General features: G+C 42.0%; 1 protein-coding gene across 1 annotated transcript; it reads right to left on the bottom strand.

The window, feature by feature from the left end:
- Nucleotides 1-2,339: 2,339 nt before the first annotated feature.
- LOC120027939 (cryptochrome DASH-like) lies at nt 2,340-8,021 on the bottom strand. The gene is made up of 2 exons (XM_038973032.1): nt 7,900-8,021; nt 2,340-2,516 (listed from the first exon to the last, which is right to left on the bottom strand). The coding sequence occupies exons 1-2, from the start codon at nt 7,960-7,962 to the stop codon at nt 2,340-2,342; spliced, it is 240 nt and encodes a 79-aa protein (XP_038828960.1). The 5' UTR covers nt 7,963-8,021.
- Between the last annotated feature and the right edge of the window lie 10,906 nt (nt 8,022-18,927).

Below are 18,927 nucleotides of genomic sequence, written 5' to 3'. Positions count from 1 at the left end.
GTTGTGGTGTGGTACAGTATGGTTGTGGTGTGGTACAGTATGGTTGTGGTGTGGTACAGTATGGTTTATGGTGTGGTACAGTATGGTTGTGGTGTGGTACAGTATGGTTGTGGTGTGGTACAGTATGGTTATGGTGTGGTACAGTATGGTTATGGTGTGGTACAGTATGGTTGTGGTGTGGTACAGTATGGTTGTGGTGTGGTACAGTATGGTGTGGTGTGGTACAGTATGGTTATGGTGTGGTACAGTATGGTTATGGTGTGGTACAGTATGGTTGTGGTGTGGTACAGTATGGTGTGGTGTGGTACAGTATGGTTGTGGTGTGGTACAGTATGGTTATGGTGTGGTACAGTATGGTTATGGTGTGGTACAGTATGGTTATGGTGTGGTACAGTATGGTTGTGGTGTGGTACAGTATGGTTATGGTGTGGTACAGTATGGTTATGGTGTGGTACAGTATGGTTGTGGTGTGGTACATTATGGTGTGGTGTGGTACAGTATGGTTATGGTGTGGTACATTATGGTGTGGTGTGGTACAGTATGGTTATGGTGTGGTACAGTATGGTTGTGGTGTGGTACAGTATGGTTGTGGTGTGGTACAGTATGGTTATGGTGTGGTACAGTATGGTTGTGGTGTGGTACAGTATGGTTGTGGTGTGGTACAGTATGGTTATGGTGTGGTACAGTATGGTTATGGTGTGGTACAGTATGGTTGTGGTGTGGTACAGTATGGTTATGGTGTGGTACAGTATGGTGTGGTACAGTATGGGTGTGGTGTGGTACAGTATGGTTATGGTGTGGTACAGTATGGTTATGGTGTGGTACAGTATGGTTGTGGTGTGGTACAGTATGGTTATGGTGTGGTACAGTATGGTGTGGTACAGTATGGTTATGGTGTGGTACAGTATGGTTGTGGTGTGGTACAGTATGGTTGTGGTGTGGTACAGTATGGTTATGGTGTGGTACAGTATGGTTGTGGTGTGGTACAGTATGGTTATGGTGTGGTACAGTATGGTTGTGGTGTGGTACAGTATGGTTGTGGTGTGGTACAGTATGGTGTGGTGTGGTACAGTATGGTTATGGTGTGGTACAGTATGGTTGTGGTGTGGTACAGTATGGTTGTGGTGTGGTACAGTATGGTTATGGTGTGGTACAGTATGGTTGTGGTGTGGTACAGTATGGTTGTGGTGTGGTACAGTATGGTTGTGGCGTGGTACAGTATGGTTATGGTGTGGTACAGTATGGTTATGGTGTGGTACAGTATGGTTATGGTGTGGTACAGTATGGTTGTGGTGTGGTACATTATGGTGTGGTGTGGTACAGTATGGTTATGGTGTGGTACATTATGGTGTGGTGTGGTACAGTATGGTTATGGTGTGGTACAGTATGGTTGTGGTGTGGTACAGTATGGTTGTGGTGTGGTACAGTATGGTTATGGTGTGGTACAGTATGGTTGTGGTGTGGTACAGTATGGTTGTGGTGTGGTACAGTATGGTTATGGTGTGGTACAGTATGGTTGTGGTGTGGTACAGTATGGTTATGGTGTGGTACAGTATGGTTGTGGTGTGGTACAGTATGGTTATGGTGTGGTACAGTATGGTTGTGGTGTGGTACAGTATGGTTATGGTGTGGTACAGTATGGTTGTGGTGTGGTACAGTATGGTTGTGGTGTGGTACAGTATGGTTGTGGTGTGGTACAGTATGGTTATGGTGTGGTACAGTATGGTTGTGGTGTGGTACAGTATGGTTGTGGTGTGGTACAGTATGGTTATGGTGTGGTACAGTATGGTTGTGGTGTGGTACAGTATGGTTATGGTGTGGTACAGTATGGTGTGGTACAGTATGGTTATGGTGTGGTACATTATGGTTATGGTGTGGTACATTATGGTGTGGTACATTATGGTTATGGTGTGGTACGTTATGGTGTGGTACGTTATGGTTATGGTATGGTACATTATGGTTGTGGTGTGGTACATTATGGTTATGGTGTGGTACAGTATGGTTATGGTGTGGTACAGTATGGTGTGGTACAGTATGGTTATGGTGTGGTACAGTATGGTTATGGTGTGGTACAGTATGGTGTGGTACAGTATGGTTATGGTGTGGTACAGTATGGTTGTGGTGTGGTACAGTATGGTTGTGGTGTGGTACAGTATGGTTGTGGTGTGGTACAGTATGGTTGTGGCATGGTACAGTATGGTTGTGGTGTGGTACAGTATGGTTGTGGTGTGGTACAGTATGGTTATGGTGTGGTACAGTATGGTGTGGTACAGTATGGGTGTGGTGTGGTACAGTATGGTTATGGTGTGGTACAGTGTATATGACGAGAGCAGCTCCTCTCACCTGCCTCTCTGTATCAAACTGGTCCTGAGGTCCTGGATGCTGTCCAGTAGGAAGCGCAGGCGGAAGGGGCCGGTACGGGGCAGGTTGTAGTTGGCTGTCCCAAGGTAATGACCAGGGTCGAAACAGTACAGGGGAACGATGTGTTCAGCATTCCTCTGGGCCCAGTGAAACACCTGCATAACACAGGGGTTACAATAGAGGGCCCAGTGAAACACCTGCATAACACAGGGGTTACAATAGAGGGCCCAGTGAAACAGCTGGATAACACAGGGGTTACAATAGAGGGCCCAGTGAAACAGCTGCATAACACAGGGGTTACAATAGAGGGCCCAGTGAAACAGCTGGATAACACAGGGGTTACAATAGAGGGCCCAGTGAAACAGCTGCATAACACAGGGGTTACAATAGAGGGCCCAGTGAAACAGCTGGATAACACAGGGGTTACAATAGAGGGCCCAGTGAAACAGCTGCATAACACAGGGGTTACAATAGAGGGCCCAGTGAAACAGCTGCATAACACAGGGGTTACAATAGAGGGCCCAGTGAAACAGCTGGATAACATTTAATATTTATTCCACAGATAGAGGGCCCAGTGAAACAGCTGGATAACATTTAATATTTATTCCACAGATAGAGGGCCCAGTGAAACAGCTGGATAACATTTAATATTTATTCCACAGATAGAGGGCCCAGTGAAACAGCTGGATAACATTTAATATTTTTTCCACAGATAGAGGGCCCAGTGAAACAGCTGGATAACATTTAATATTTTTTCCACAGATAGGGGGCCCAGTGAAACAGCTGGATAACATTTAATATTTTTTCCACAGATAGGGGGCGCTCTACGAGCTGCTCATTGAACATCATTCAGCCTGTAAATCACGATGAGTGAGTGGGCATGGTGGTTTGCCGGCGAGTGGCTTGCCACAGCCAACGACAGCGGATTTTAAAAAGTAAATAATCACAAGTACACTTCACCAAGCAAGCAGCCCTGTCTTCATCACATGCTCACTTAATTATCTTGAGCTGGCTAGCTAACCAGCAATATAAACATCCCTTTTTTCAGGAACCTGTCTTTGAAAGATAATTCGTAAAAATCCAAATAACTTCACAGATCTTCATTGTAAAGGATTTAAACACTGTTTCCCATGCTTGTTCAATGACCCATAAACAATTAATGAACATGCACCTGTGGAACAGTTGTTAAGACACTAACAGCTTACACACGGTAGGCAATTAAGGTCACAGTTACGAAAACTTAGGACACTAAAGAGGCCTTTCTACTGACTCTGAAATATACCAAAAGAAAGATGCCTAGGGTCCCTGCTCATCTGCGTGAACGTGCCTTAGGCATGCTGCAAGGAGCCATGAGTTAGTAGAAATAAATTACTAATAATTTGGCCCTTGGATGTACACAGAGCTACCATTAAAGATATGCATGTCAATCTCTCCTGGCTCAAAGTGGAGGAGAGATTGACTTCATCACTACTTGTATTTGTAAGAGGTATTGACATGTTGAATTCACTGAGATGTCTGTTTGAACTACTGGCACACAGCTCAGACACCCATGCATACCCCACAAGACAAGCCACCAGAGGTCTCTTCACAGTCACCATGTCCAGAACGGACTATGGGAGGTGCACAGTACTAAATAGAGCCATGACTACATGGAACTCTATTCCACATCAGGTAACTGATGCAAGCCGTGGAATCGGGTTTAAAAAACAGATAAAAATACACCTTATGGATCAGCGGGGACTGTGAAGCAACACAAACATAGGCACAGACACATGCATACAAACCCACGTACATATAGATTTTGTGTTGTCGATATGGGGTAGTACAGTAGTGGCCCGAGGGCACACACTTAAATGTGTTGTGATGATGTCATCGCTGCTTGTGCTGCTACCGGGTGCAGTTGGTTCTTATCATACCTCAGTGCTGCCGAGTCCCCAATAACCAGATGTTCCGGTTTTCAGGGGAAATGGTCCGTGCTATCCGGTATCCTTGGGATGTCCCTACCCCATTGAAGTCTACATTTTAAAATGGTAAAGATCCCAGATAGCACTGACCAATAGGAAAGAGGGCCTGTGACAGGACTTCCTCTTTCGGACTTTACACCTAAGATCGTATACTATGAAGATTGGATAATACTGCTTATCCAACCGAAATCCCCGATCACACTTGTAGGCGGTGTCTCATGGCGATGTTGGGAAGCTCATGCACAGAAACACGTCATCGGTCTCGTGCCAAACTGTTTGTCAAATCAAAAGGCACTACTTCGATATAAAGTTGTTTTTGATGAAAATGAAAACGTGTCAGTTTGTCACTTTCACGAGGTTGGACTTATAACATGTTCAACTACTTCAAATATTAGAATCTAGGTTGTGCCTTTAGATTAAGAAATAATCTAAATAATTTCTCACTTCTCCATGTACTTCTCCAACCCTGGCCTGTTTAGCAAGCTTTCCCAGAAGACTCACGTTGTTAACTTCTACTTGGTACTCATCCCGGATCCGGGAGCACCCTCGTCAGTAAAAAAGCTGACTAGCATAGCCTAGCATGGCGCCACAAGTAAATACTAGCATCTAAATATCATTAAATCACAAGTCCAAGACACCAGATGAAAGATACACATCTTGTGAATCCAGCCATCATTTCTGATTTTTTAAATGTTTTACAGGGAAGACACAATATGTATTTCTATTAGCTAACCACGATAGCAAAAGACACAACTCTTTTTTTTCCACCATTTTTTTACTGCATAGGTAGCTATCACAAATTCGACCAAATAAAGATATAGTCACTAACCAAGAAACAACTTCATCAGTTAGCAGTCTTATAACAGATTTATTGTATAGCATATGTTTTGTTAGAAAAATTTGCATATTTCAGGTATAAATCATAGTTTTACATTGCAGCCACCATCACAACTCTCACCAAAGCAGCTAGAATAACTACAGAAACCAACGTGAAATACCTAAATACTCATCATAAATCATTTATGAAAAATACACAGCGTACAGCAAATGAAAGACAAAGATCTTGTGAATCCAGCCAATATTTCAGATTTTTTAAGTGTTTTACAGCGAAAACACAATATAGCATTATATTAGCTTACTACAATAGCCAACCACACAGCCCCATTCATTCAACATAACGTTAGCGATAGCGAATAAACCAGCAAAAGATATACATTTTTTCACTAACCTTCTCAAACTTCATCAGATGACAGTCCTATAACATCATATTACACAATACATATATGGTTTGTTCGAAAATGTGCATATTTAGCGGCACAAATCGTGGTTTTACAATGTGAATAGTAGCCAAACTGCAAACAAAATGTCGGGAGAAATCTTGGAGGCACCTAATCTAATCAATAACTAATCATAAACTTGACTAAAAAATACAGGTTGGACAGCAAATTAAATTATTAAAAAATAAAAATATATATTTTTTTTTAATTAACGTTACTACGACATACAGCTTACGTTATAGCGGGACCGCGCCGAAATTAATGGCGGAGTATTAGTCTAAACATTTGACAGAAATACGAATTAACATCATAAATTGTTCCTACTATTTGATGAGCTTCCATCAGAATCTTTTACAAGTTGTCCTTTGTCCAGAATAATCGTTGTTTGGTTGTAGAATGTCGTCTTCATCTGTGGAATTAGCTAACGAAGCTAGCCATGAGGCACATAAGTGGCCAACCCACCATAACGCCAAACAAAGAAAGTATCGAAAATCGCATTAAACTAATATAAACTGATATAACTCGGTTTAAAATAACTACATTATGATGTTTTTAACACATATATCAAATTAAATCAGAGCCGGAGATATCTAACTTATAAAACGAAAGCTTTTCAGAGCGCAATGGAGAGGTCCTTCTTGCGTCAGGTCAAACCATGAAAAGACCAGTCCTTCCGTTCCAACAGGTCTTGTTCGGCCTCAGATCTAGCTAGACACCCCATTCCAATTCTCACTGCCTACTGACATCTAGGGGAAGGCGTATGCAGTGCATGTCGACCCATAGATTACATGCAAATTAATAAACTGACCCTGGAACAGAGCCCTCGATTTCAGATTTCCTGTCAGGAACTGAAAAGTTTGCTGCAAAATGAGTTCTGTTTTACTCACAGATATAATTCAAACGGTTTTAGAAACTAGAGAGTGTTTTCTATCCAATAGTAATAATAATATGCATATTGTACGAGTAAGAATTGAGTACGAGGCAGTTTAATTTGGGAACGATTTTTTACAAAGTGAAAACAGCGCCCCCATATTGAGAAAAATTAAGCCTCTGGGTTTAGAAACTCTGTGGCAAAACTCCATCCGAACAACTCCTCCACGTTTACTGGTTGAAGAGCGCAGCAGAGAACCTCCCCTGACATTTCTTCTTCAAGACTAGTGTGTAGTAGGGTGATCTACGTGCAGTCCAAACACACACAGAAAAGACACACTCTTCAGCCCTCAAATGAAGTGGACACTTCTGATAACGTAACATAACGTCTGACGGATGTACACTTGCAGGGCGAGGGAGGAAGGATTGTTTTTAAATGGACCGCCCCTGCCCGGAAATTCTTTACTTGTTCATCCCTCGATGATTGTGTTTTCAGCCACCCTGGGTGCTTTATATATGCTCTAGTCAATTATGATTGCATGTCTACTTACATTAAATATATAATGATTAATATATGCCTACTGTATGATAGCTAGCAAATTAATTAGATAAATAACAGCCTGCCTAGCTGGAACTTCTGAAGGAGGAAAATGTGTTACAAGAAGTGTTTGTGCCTTCAAATGCATTAGCAGCATAATTTCTAACTTATTTACATTCGTTTTTACTTACACTTGTATGTTGACTTCTCCATTGATTTGTTTTGAACTTTTCGCGGACTCTGATGTACAATCATCGCGAATTGAATTATGGGGAGTTTCAAGCCCGTATTGAACATAATTGTACACTCGCAAAGCCGACTAAAAACGAGGTCTGAGGGCTTAAGTTGCAAACTTCCCTTGCTTGGCTAATCATTTGGACCGCCCTCCAAGATGGCGACGGGGATTCCCCCAAGGGTATAAGGCGAGGGTAAGTGGACGAGGGTGTGTCTTTTAAATGTTTGGACCTCAGCCCTAGTTTTTCAGGCATTTATTTTACGGCTGCTACGTTAGGTTAGACCGGAGCAAGCAGTTTTGGTACCCAGGCAACTATTTCTAGCCCAAGTAAACAGGATTTCACCCCGATCATGTCTATTCGTCTGGGATGGCAAAAACGTGGCGAAAACGTGTAGTGTATGACCGGCATAACGTTTGTTTGCCATTATACCACAAGAAGATTTTAGCATTTTTTTCCTGTTTATTGGTGTCAGATGAGAAGAAATAAAATGATCAGAGAATGCACGATAAAACCAAATATACTTTACATTAGTGAAGAGAAAGTGCAACACTGTATATCACATTGAACATGGCTAAGTCAACGGTACACATTTTGGAATCGTTTTGTTCCAAGACTATCAGACACATTTCTGATCCAATTTAGAATCAACTTACCTCATTGTCGTGAAGACGCAAGTCATTTCTCAGCAAACATATGACTGTCCGTGAGGTAGACATATTCCACAGCTAAACACGTTTGCGATAGTAGAGTTGTTGAGTGCACTATTCTCCCGACGTGGTTATGTAGCCGATGCTGCCTGCAAACACAGCTGGGCTTGACTTGTGTGAAGATAGCCACAATAAGGATTAGGCACAACAGCGGAACGTGTGGTTTGACTTCAAAATAAAAGCCCCCCCATTGAAACTGATCCAAATTAATACAAATAGTGGAATAATGCCATCTTTGCGCTAGATAATGCTAAACAAAGTTGGAATGTTATTATACAACTTAAAAATAAATACTATAATTAATCAATTTGACAAACCAGTAAAAAAAAAACATTTAAAATCCCACTGGATGTATTAGACTGCATAATTGACTTGGGGACATACACACACTGTTTGTGTTGGATATTCATATTGGACTGTACAGTCTTACCTGTGGAGTGGGCACCCATGAAACAGGGTAAGGCTGTAGAGCCCAATATGAATGTCCAATACACACAATAGGACTGACTGGGAAGGCTTTTTCCCCACAGTCAACGTCCTGCAATAAGAGCTACGACACTAATATTTGTGGAGACTCTTTGGAATTGTAATCTGTAGGTGTCACTGTGTACGTTTACATGCACAGTAATATTTAGATATTAAACTGAATGTAGCAGTAGGCAGATTGCGCAATAGTCATTGCGTAAACATCTTACTCTGCTTATCTTAATAATCGAAGTGTAAGATCAAAATCAAAGTAAGCCTACGCCATTTAAAACACTTTTCTGAGCAATATTTCTAATTATTACGCCATGTAAACACTTTGATCTGCGTATTTGATCTGTTGTAGCACCAGCCGAGAGCCTCCCGCGAGAGCCCCTCTTTAGTGTGAAGTCAGTTCAGAACAACTACATGTAAAGAAGTAGTTTCCACAAACCTTATTAAGTCCAGAATCAATACGCTTCCCAAAAATAACATTGTCACTGTGGTAGAACGTTTATCTTCATTGGATGATTTTCTGCATTTATCAAAAGTCCCATCAGGTAGCCTTATTTCAGATGTGTCATGTAAACTGCATTATTAAGGAAATCGTTCTTCCTGCAAAACATGTAAACGTTTTAAAATGAACTATTATATTAATCTGACAATCCACAATGTAACCGTACTCACTGAGAAGGCCGATACTCCAATTCATGGGTGCACAATCCATTGGTAAGGCTGTACATACACGGAGTATATCAAACATTAGGAACACCTTCCTAATATTGAGTTGTACTCGCGTTTAGCCTCAGAACAGCCTCAATTCGTCAGGGCATCGACTCTACAAGGTGTCAAAAGCGTTCCACAGGGATGATGGCCCATGTTGACTCCAATGCTTCCCACAGTTTCCACAAGAATTTCAACTCTGTCCATCACCGCATTCTTATCGGCAGACTCAATAGCCTTGGTTTCTCAAATGACTGCCTCGCCTGGTTCACCAACTACTTCTCAGACAGAGTTCAGTGTGTCAAAACGGAGGGCCTGTTGTCCGGACCTCTGGCAGTCTCTATGGGGGTGCCACAGGGTTCAATTCTCGGGCCGTCTCTTTTCTCTGTATATATCAATGATGTCGCTCTTGCTGCTGGTGATTCTCTGATCCACCTCTACGCAGACGACACCATTCTGTATACATCTGGCCCTTCGTTGGACACTGTGTTAACCTGTTATGGCTGCAAGGGGCAGTATTGAGTAGCCAGTTAAATCGTGCCCATTTCAAACGGCCTCGTACTCAATTCTTGCTCGTACAATATGCATATTATTATTACTATTGGATAGAAAACACTCTAGTTTCTAAAACCGTTTGAATTATTTCTCTGAGTGAAACAGAACTCATTCTGCAGCACATTTCCTGACCAGGAAGTGGAATGTCAGAAATCGATGCTCTGTTCAACTTCCTGCCTATACATGGGCATGATACGTAAGAGTCTACGTACACTTCATACACCTTCCCCTGGTTGTCAAGAGGCGGTGAGAGAAGAAATTTCATGTTTATCTTGGTCTGAGGTGGAATTAAAGGTCTTTGTATGACGTGACCGTCCATTTCCTGTTTCTGGAGCGTGCGAAAGGGGACATGGATTTGCCTCTGTTTAGCTGTCGTTATGGACGACTAACATCTCCGGTTTAGATTTTATTTGATACATGTGACCATATCATCGTAAAGTATGTTTTTTCAATATAGTTTAATCAGATTATTTAAATTTTTTCGGGAGTTTTGCCGTGTTCCGTTCTCTGACTTTGTTGACGTTGGAGAGATCCTTGCCACTTGGCAAGTGCCCATGCTAAATCAAGAGGGAAATTTGCCGTTCCAGATCCAAACAACGACTGTTCTGGACAAAGGACACCTTGTCCAACATTCTGACGGAAGATCACCAAAAGTAAGAAACAATTTATGATGCTATTTCTAATATCTGTCGTGCATGTGAACTGGTCGTGGGCGCCCAAGTGTTTCTGGCTATTGTGGCTACGCTAATATAACGCTATATTGTGTTTTCGCTGTAAAACACTTGATAAATCGGAAATATTGTCTGGAATCACAAGATGCCTGTCTTTCAATTGCTGTACACTATGTATTTCTCAGAAATGTTTTATGATGAGTAATTAGGTATTTGACGTTGGTGTCTGTAAATATTATGGCTGCTTTCGGTGCAATTTCTGATTGTAGCTGAAATGTAAACTATGATTTATACCTGAAATATGCACATTTTTCGAACAAAACATATGCTATACAATACATATGTTATCAGACTGTCATCTGATGAAGTTGTTTCTTGGTTAGTGGCTATTTATATCTTTATTTGGTCGAATTTGTGATAGCTACTGATGGAGTAAAAAACTGATGGAGTAAGAAAAGTGGTGTCTTTTGCTAACGTGGTTAGCTAATAGATTTACATATTGTGTCTTCCCTGTAAAACATTTTAAAAATCGGACATGTTGGCCTGATTCACAAGATGTGTTCCTTTCATATGCTGTATTGGACTTGTTAATGTGTGAAAGTTAAATATTTAAAAAATATATATTTTGAATTTCGCGCCCTGCACTTGAGCTGGATGTTGTCATAAGTGTACCGGTGTCGGGCTGCAGCCCAAACAGGTTAACTAACCTCCAGACGAGCTTCAACGCCATACAACACTCCTTCCGTGGCCTCCAACTGCTCTTAAATGCTAGTAAAACTAAATGCATGCTCTTCAACCGATTGCTGCCCGCACCCTGCTGTCCGACTAGCATCACTACTCTGGACGGTTTTGACCTAAAATATGTGGACAACTACAAATACCTAGGTGTCTGGTTAGACTGTAAACTCTCCTTCCAGACTCACATTAAGCATCTCCAATCCAAAGTTAAATCTAGAATCGGCCTTCTATTTCGCAACAAAGCCTCCTCCACTCATGCTGCCAAACATACCCTCGTAAAACTGACTATCTTACCGATCCTTGATTTCGGCGATGTCATTTACAATAGCCCCTTACTCAGCAAACTGGATGCAGTCTATCACAGTGCCATCCGTTTTGTCACCAAAGCCCCATATACTACCCACCACTGCGACCTGTATGCTCTCGTCGGCACTACATATCCGTCGCCAAACTCACTGGCTCCAGGTCATCTATAAGTCTTTACTAGGTAAATCCCCGCCTTATCTCAGCTCACTCGTCACCATAGCAACACCCGCCCGTAGCACGCGCTCCAGCAGGTATATTTCACTGGTCATCCCCAAAGCCAACACTTCCTTTGGCCGCCTTTCCTTCCAGTTCTCTGCTGCCAATGACTGGAACGAATTGCAAAAATCACTGAAGCTGGAGTCTTATATCTCCCTCTCTAACTTTAAGCATCAGCTGTCAAATCTGTAAATAGCCCACCCAACTACCTCATCCCCATATTATTACTTACCCTCTTGCTCTTTTGCACCACAGTATCTCTACTTGCACATCATCATCTGCACATCTATCACTCCAGTGTTAATGCTAAATTGTAATTATTTTCACCTCTATGGCCTATTTATTGCCTTACCTCCCTCCTCTTATACATTTGCACACACTATACATAGATTTTTCTATTTTCCTTTTCTACTGTGTTATTGACGGTACGTTTGTTTATCCCATGTGTAACTCTATGTTGTTGTTTGTGTCGAACTGCTTTGCTTTATCTTGGCCAGGTCGCAGTTGTAAATGAGAACTTGTTCTCAACTGGCCACCTGGTTAAATAAAGGTGTTCTCAACTAGCCTACCTGGTTAAATAAAGGTGTTCAACTTGCCTACCTGGTTAAATAAAGGTGTTCTCAACTGGCCTACCTGGTTAAATAAATGTGTTCAACTGGCCTACCTGGTTAAATAAAGGTTCTCAACTGGCCTACCTGGTTAAATAAAGGTGTTCTCAACTGGCCTACCTGGTTAAATAAAGGTGTTCAACTGGCCTACCTGGTTAAATAAATGTTCTCAACTGGCCTACCTGGTTAAATAAAGGTGTTCAACTGGCCTACCTGGTTAAATAAATGTTCTCAACTGGCCTACCTGGTTAAATAAAGGTGTTCTCAACTGGCCTACCTGGTTAAATAAAGGTGTTCTCAACTGGCCTACCTGGTTAAATAAAGGTGTTCTCAACTGGCCTACCTGGTTAAATAAAGGTGTTCTCAACTAGCCTACCTGGTTAAATAAAGGTGGAATAAAGGTGTTCTCAACTGGCCTACCTGGTTAAATAAAGGTGTTCTCAACTGGCCTACCTGGTTAAATAAAGGTTCTCAACTGGTCTACCTGGTTAAATAAAGGTGTTCTCAACTGGCCTACCTGGTTAAATAAAGGTGTTCTCAACTGGCCTACCTGGTTAAATAAAGGTGTTCTCAACTGGCCTACCTGGTTAAATAAAGGTTCTCAACCGGCCTACCTGGTTAAATAAAGGTTCTCAACTGGCCTACCTGGTTAAATAAAGGTGTTCTCAACTGGCCAACCTGGTTAAATAAAGGTGTTCTCAACTGGCCTACCTGGTTAAATAAAGGTTCTCAACTGGCCTACCTGGTTAAATAAAGGTGTTCTCAACTGGCCAACCTGGTTAAATAAAGGTGTTCTCAACTGGCCTACCTGGTTAAATAAAGGTGTTCTCAACTGGCCTACCTGGTTAAATAAAGGTGTTCTCAACTGGCCTACCTGGTTAAATAAAGGTGTTCTCAACTGGCCTACCTGGTTAAATAAAGGTTCTCAACTGGCCTACCTGGTTAAATAAAGGTGTTCAACTGGCCTACCTGGTTAAATAAAGGTGTTCTCAACTGGCCTACCTGGTTAAATAAAGGTGTTCTCAACTGGCCAACCTGGTTAAATAAAGGTGTTCTCAACTGGCCTACCTGGTTAAATAAAGGTTCTCAACTGGCCTACCTGGTTAAATAAAGGTGTTCAACTGGCCTACCTGGTTAAATAAAGGTGTTCAACTGGCCTACCTGGTTAAATAAAGGTGATATAAAAATAATTATACAAAAAAAGCAGTTGTGTCAAGTTGGCTGGATGTCCTTTGGGTGGTGAACCATTCTTGATACAAACGGGAAACTGTTGAGCGTGAAAAACCCAGCAGCGTTGCAGTTCTTGATACAAACCGGTGCACCTGGCACCTACTACCATACCCCGTTCAAAGGCACTAAAATATGTTGTCTTGCACATTCACCCTCTGAATGGCACACATACCCAATCCATGTCTCAATTGTCTCAAGTCTTACAAATCCTTCTTTAACCTGTTTCCTCTCCTTCATCTACACTGATTGAAGTGGATTTAACAAGTGACATCAATAAGGGATCATAGCTTTCACCTGGATTCACCTGGTCACTCTATGTCCTGGAAAGACCAGGTGTCCTTAATGTTTCCACAGTGGGATTTAACTGTTGTCAAATGTATTAATTATTGTATTATATAACATTCCAACGTTGTTTATCATTATCTAGTCCAAATATGGCATCGTTCCACTCGTTGTATCCGTTTGGATCAGTTTCAATGTGAGACTTTCATTTTGAAGGTGAACCGCAAATTCTACGATTGTGGCTAATTCTTATTGTGGCTGGCGCCACACATCTCTGGGCTGACGCTGGCTGTTTCAGGTTTTATAACACAGGCTAAATTTAAGCTGTTACAAAACTGTTGCTTTTGTAACACTGTAATTAACACACTTTTAGCTAATTGTTTGCTAATAATGTAGGTCTAGTAGATTTTAATTAGATGTTTAAATGTATTTTCAAATTATTAAATAAAATATCAGTTTTAAAAAAGTGAGGTTTCTGTAGGAGCCAAAAAGAAAATGGCTTATTGTTATTACTAACAAACAACATGTAAGAAAGATAGACACATCGTAGTCTTAGACATTTGATTTATTAGGCCTAACTACATGATACATGTACAAAAGAGCAACAGGATACCTGTTTTGAGACTTTGTCATCCTATAGGAGGATTCCATTCTGAACAAGCTCCAATCAAAAGCCCAGTCAGTCATTACCAACAGTACATACATACTGCTCCTTGTCATGAGCCACTGTCTGGACCAGTACAATCTCTATAGCATGGGAATCTAACATGTATAATTAAATGTCATTTCATATAAAAGTGCAATATGATATGTACTGTATATTGGGTAGTTGACCTGACTTTTCTTGTCCATGATGGCAAACATAAATATTATTTAACTTAAATTGGCTAAAATTGTGATATAATACTAAAAGCTTTGTTTTTAACGTGGATAATGAGTAGATTCATGCAGTGTATCATTTTGTATTCTTGCAATTTTGAACCAAACATGACAATTGTTCAATGGTGTGACTGTCCCAGGTTAAGGTTGTGGAACTTTGAAATTAATGAAAAATGTCATTAAATTCCCTTCACCTACTTCATAGTAATTACACAGAAATATATTTCAATAAATAATAGTCCCCGAGTCTATTCATGATATTACCAAATAGTTATGAGTAATTACATGTTGTCCCTAAAAGCACAATTCTGTGATTATTCATCGATCCAGCATTTGGGCACCATTGCGCTGGGGAGGGTTCTCTTGGAATGAGGAAGTACAGAAGACATGGCTGGATCACATGACCTGGATACACTGGAAGCTTTATAGAAATATTTATCAAAATATTGCACTTCACTGCCATAAGAGGTCAGTTTCTTAGTCCTTTGGTGTGATGCCTTTTGAATGTTTACACTGAGTGTACAAAACATTAAGGACACCTGCTCTTTCCATGACAGACTGACCAGGTGAATCCAGGTGAAAGATATGATCCCTTATTGATGTCACTTCTTAAATCCACTTCTATCAGTGTAGATGAAGGGAGGAGACAGGTTATGGAATCATTTGTAAGCTTTGAGACAATTGAGACATGGATTGGGTATGTGTGCCATTCAGAGAGTGAATGGGCAAGACAAAATAGTTAAGTGCCTTTGAACGGGGTACGGTAGTAGGTGCCAGGCGCACCGGTTTGGGTCAAGAACTGCAACACTGCTGGGTTTTTCACGCTCAACAGTTTCCCGTTTGTATCAAGAACGGTCCACCACCCAAAAGACATCAAGCCAACTTGACACAACTGTAGGAAGCATTGGAGTCATCATGGACCAGCATCCCTGTTGTACGAAAGACTATTGAGAGTAAATATTAGTTAATCATAGGAGAGCTGTAGCTCCACCCACCGGGGATGTCGAGTAGAGCACGCCGGGCGATCTCTAACTGAGGAGACGGAAGTAACTAGAGAAAGTACACAAGCAAAGTAATAAGTTCCAGCCATCTCCTGTGATTACCTTTTTTAGTTATCATTCTTTGTTTTAGCCAAGGCCAGTGTGCGTCCTTCAGAAATGTGAGTTCATATTTCTCACTCTTCATGTATTGTGGACACACTTGTCTTTGTTATGCTACATAGTGTTTTTACAGCGAGCTAGCATCTGTAAGCCTGTTGTTTCTGTCATCTCATTTCAGACATTTAGCATTTCAGTGTATTGTATAATGTCCACCAGTGTCTTATATGAGCTGTGGTTGTTTGGATGTTTACTGTATAGATTATGTGGGTTTTGTGTTAGCAATGAGCCTTGTGGATGTAGCTATATACATACACGTTCATACAGTTGTGTGAGGATGACGGTGCTGCTGGGTAGTCCTGGGTAGTCCTGGGTAGTCCTGTCCTCCTCTGATCATTCATTAGTGAAGTCACAGCCATGTTGTTAGGTTGTATTGTCCTGGGTAGTCCTGGGTAGTCCTGGGTAGTCCTGGGTAGTCCTGTCCTCCTCTGATCATTCAGTAGTGAAGTCACAGCCATGTTGTTAGGTTGTATTGTCCTGTGCAGCATTAAACTACCTCAACAGGAATCCTACCAGTCTGTCATCAGCCCAACATGTCCTCCACTACAGAAACTGAGAAGCAGGAATCCTACCAGTCTGTCATCAGCCCAACATGTCCTCCACTACAGAAACTGAGAAGCAGGAATCCTACCAGTCTGTCATCAGCCCAACATGTCCTCCACTACAGAAACTGAGAAGCATTGTAGTCAATATGGGCCTGTGAGAAGCATTGTAGTCAACATGGACGTGTGAGAAGCATTGTAGTCAACATGGACCTGTGAGAAGCATTGTAGTCAACATGGACGTGTGAGAAGCATTGTAGTCAACATGGACCTGTGAGAAGCATTGTAGTCAACATGGACCTGTGAGAAGCATTGTAGTCAACATGGACGTGTGAGAAGCATTGTAGTCAACATGGACCTGTGAGAAGCATTGTAGTCAACATGGACGTGTGAGAAGCATTGTAGTCAACATGGACCTGTGAGAAGCATTGTAGTCAACATGGACGTGTGAGAAGCATTGTAGTCAACATGGACCTGTGAGAAGCATTGTAGTCAACATGGACGTGTGAGAAGCATTGTAGTCAACATGGACCTGTGAGAAGCATTGTAGTCAACATGGACCTGTGAGGAGCATTGTAGTCAACATGGACCTGTGAGGAGCATTGTAGTCAACATGGACCTGTGAGGAGCATTGTAGTCAACATGGACCTGTGAGAAGCATTGTAGTCAACATGGACCTGTGAGGAGCATTGTAGTCAACATGGACCTGTGAGGAGCATTGAGGTAGACCATTCTCATTAGGGGCAGACCATTCTCATTAGGGGCAGACCATTCTCATTAGGGGCAGACCATTCTCATTAGGGGCAGACCATTCTCATTAGGGGCAGACCATTCTCATTAGGGGCAGACCATTCTCATTAGGGGCAGACCATTCTCATTAGGGGCAGACCATTCTCATTAGGGGTAGACCATTCTCATTAGGGGCAGACCATTCTCATTAGGGGCAGACCATTCTCATTAGGGGCAGACCATTCTCATTAGGGGCAGACCATTCTCATTAGGGGCAGACCATTCTCATTAGGGGCAGACCATTCTCATTAGGGGCAGACCATTCTCATTAGGGGCAGACCATTCTCATTAGGGGCAGACCATTCTCATTAGGGGCAGACCATTCTCATTAGGGGCAGACCATTCTCATTAGGGGCAGACCATTCTCATAGACCATTATCATTAGGGGTAGACCATTATCATTAGGGGTAGACCATTATCATTAGGGGTAGACCATTCTCATTAGGGGCAGACCATTCTCATTAGGGGCAGACCATTCTCATTAGGGGTAGACCATTCTCATTAGGGGCAGACCATTCTCATTAGGGGCAGACCATTCTCATTAGGGGCAGACCATTCTCATTAGGGGCAGACCATTCTCATTAGGGGCAGACCATTCTCATTAGGGGCAGACCATTCTCATTAGGGGTAGACCATTATCATTAGGGGTAGACCATTCTCATTAGGGGCAGACCATTCTCATTAGGGGCAGACCATTCTCATTAGGGGTAGACCATTCTCATTAGGGGCAGACCATTCTCATTAGGGGCAGACCATTCTCATTAGGGGCAGACCATTCTCATTAGGGGCAGACCATTCTCATTAGGGGCAGACCATTCTCATTAGGGGTAGACCATTCTCATTAGGGGCAGACCATTCTCATTAGGGGTAGACCATTCTCATTAGGGGTAGACCATTCTCATTAGGGGTAGACCATTCTCATTAGGGGTAGACCATTCTCATTAGGGGTAGACCATTCTCATTAGGGGTAGACCATTCTCATTAGGGGCAGACCATTCTCATTAGGGGCAGACCATTCTCATTAGGGGTAGACCATTCTCATTAGGGGCAGACCATTCTCATTAGGGGCAGACCATTCTCATTAGGGGCAGACCATTCTCATTAGGGGCAGACCATTCTCATTAGGGGCAGACCATTCTCATTAGGGGCAGACCATTCTCATTAGGGGCAGACCATTCTCATTAGGGGTAGACCATTCTCATTAGGGGCAGACCATTCTCATTAGGGGCAGACCATTCTCATTAGGGGCAGACCATTCTCATTAGGGGCAGACCATTCTCATTAGGGGCAGACCATTCTCATTAGGGGCAGACCATTCTCAGTAAGGAGAGGGGATAACCCTATAGGACAGCAGTTGATTGAGGATCCCACCACCAATGACAACACATGGTTAACTGGTCCATAGGTTGTGAAGAGAGAGCTGTGAGATCTAGGGTCAGTTTACCAAACCTTAACACTGTCTGGGAGGTGGGATTTTCATCCTGACTCACTAAAACATTACATAAAATATGGATATTGCATAATGTCAAATACTACTTTGTTGGACAGAATACCTGTATTTTTATTTAGCATGGATTCTCACCTTGTTATCTGGGTGTCTTCATTCTTCTGAAAAAACTTGATAATGATTAACGTTATGGAAGTTATTGAATAAACCAGTTCATAAATCCAGCCGAGAGAAGAGGACCCAAACCCTAAACAGTTACATCCGGAAGCTGCGCTCAGTTTATGTATTTGGCGAGCAAGTAAAGCAAAAAGCTTCTATCACCCTGGTAAAACATTGCATATAAATGTCCTCTCTTCCATGTATATAAAT

Source organism: Salvelinus namaycush, chromosome 33, assembly GCF_016432855.1.
Source record: "Salvelinus namaycush isolate Seneca chromosome 33, SaNama_1.0, whole genome shotgun sequence".
Lineage (NCBI taxonomy): Eukaryota > Metazoa > Chordata > Actinopteri > Salmoniformes > Salmonidae > Salvelinus > Salvelinus namaycush.
This window is presented reverse-complemented; position numbering and strand designations above follow the sequence as displayed.

Bases quoted from the DNA above. Each gene is read 5' to 3' on its own strand.
- LOC120027939 (XM_038973032.1), bottom strand. From the start codon at position 7,962: ATGTCTACCTCACGGACAGTCATATGTTTGCTGAGAAATGACTTGCGT. The intron at 2,517-7,899 runs GTAAGTTGATTC...TGTGTTATGCAG, and splicing joins TGCGTCTTCACGACAATGAG to GTGTTTCACTGGGCCCAGAG.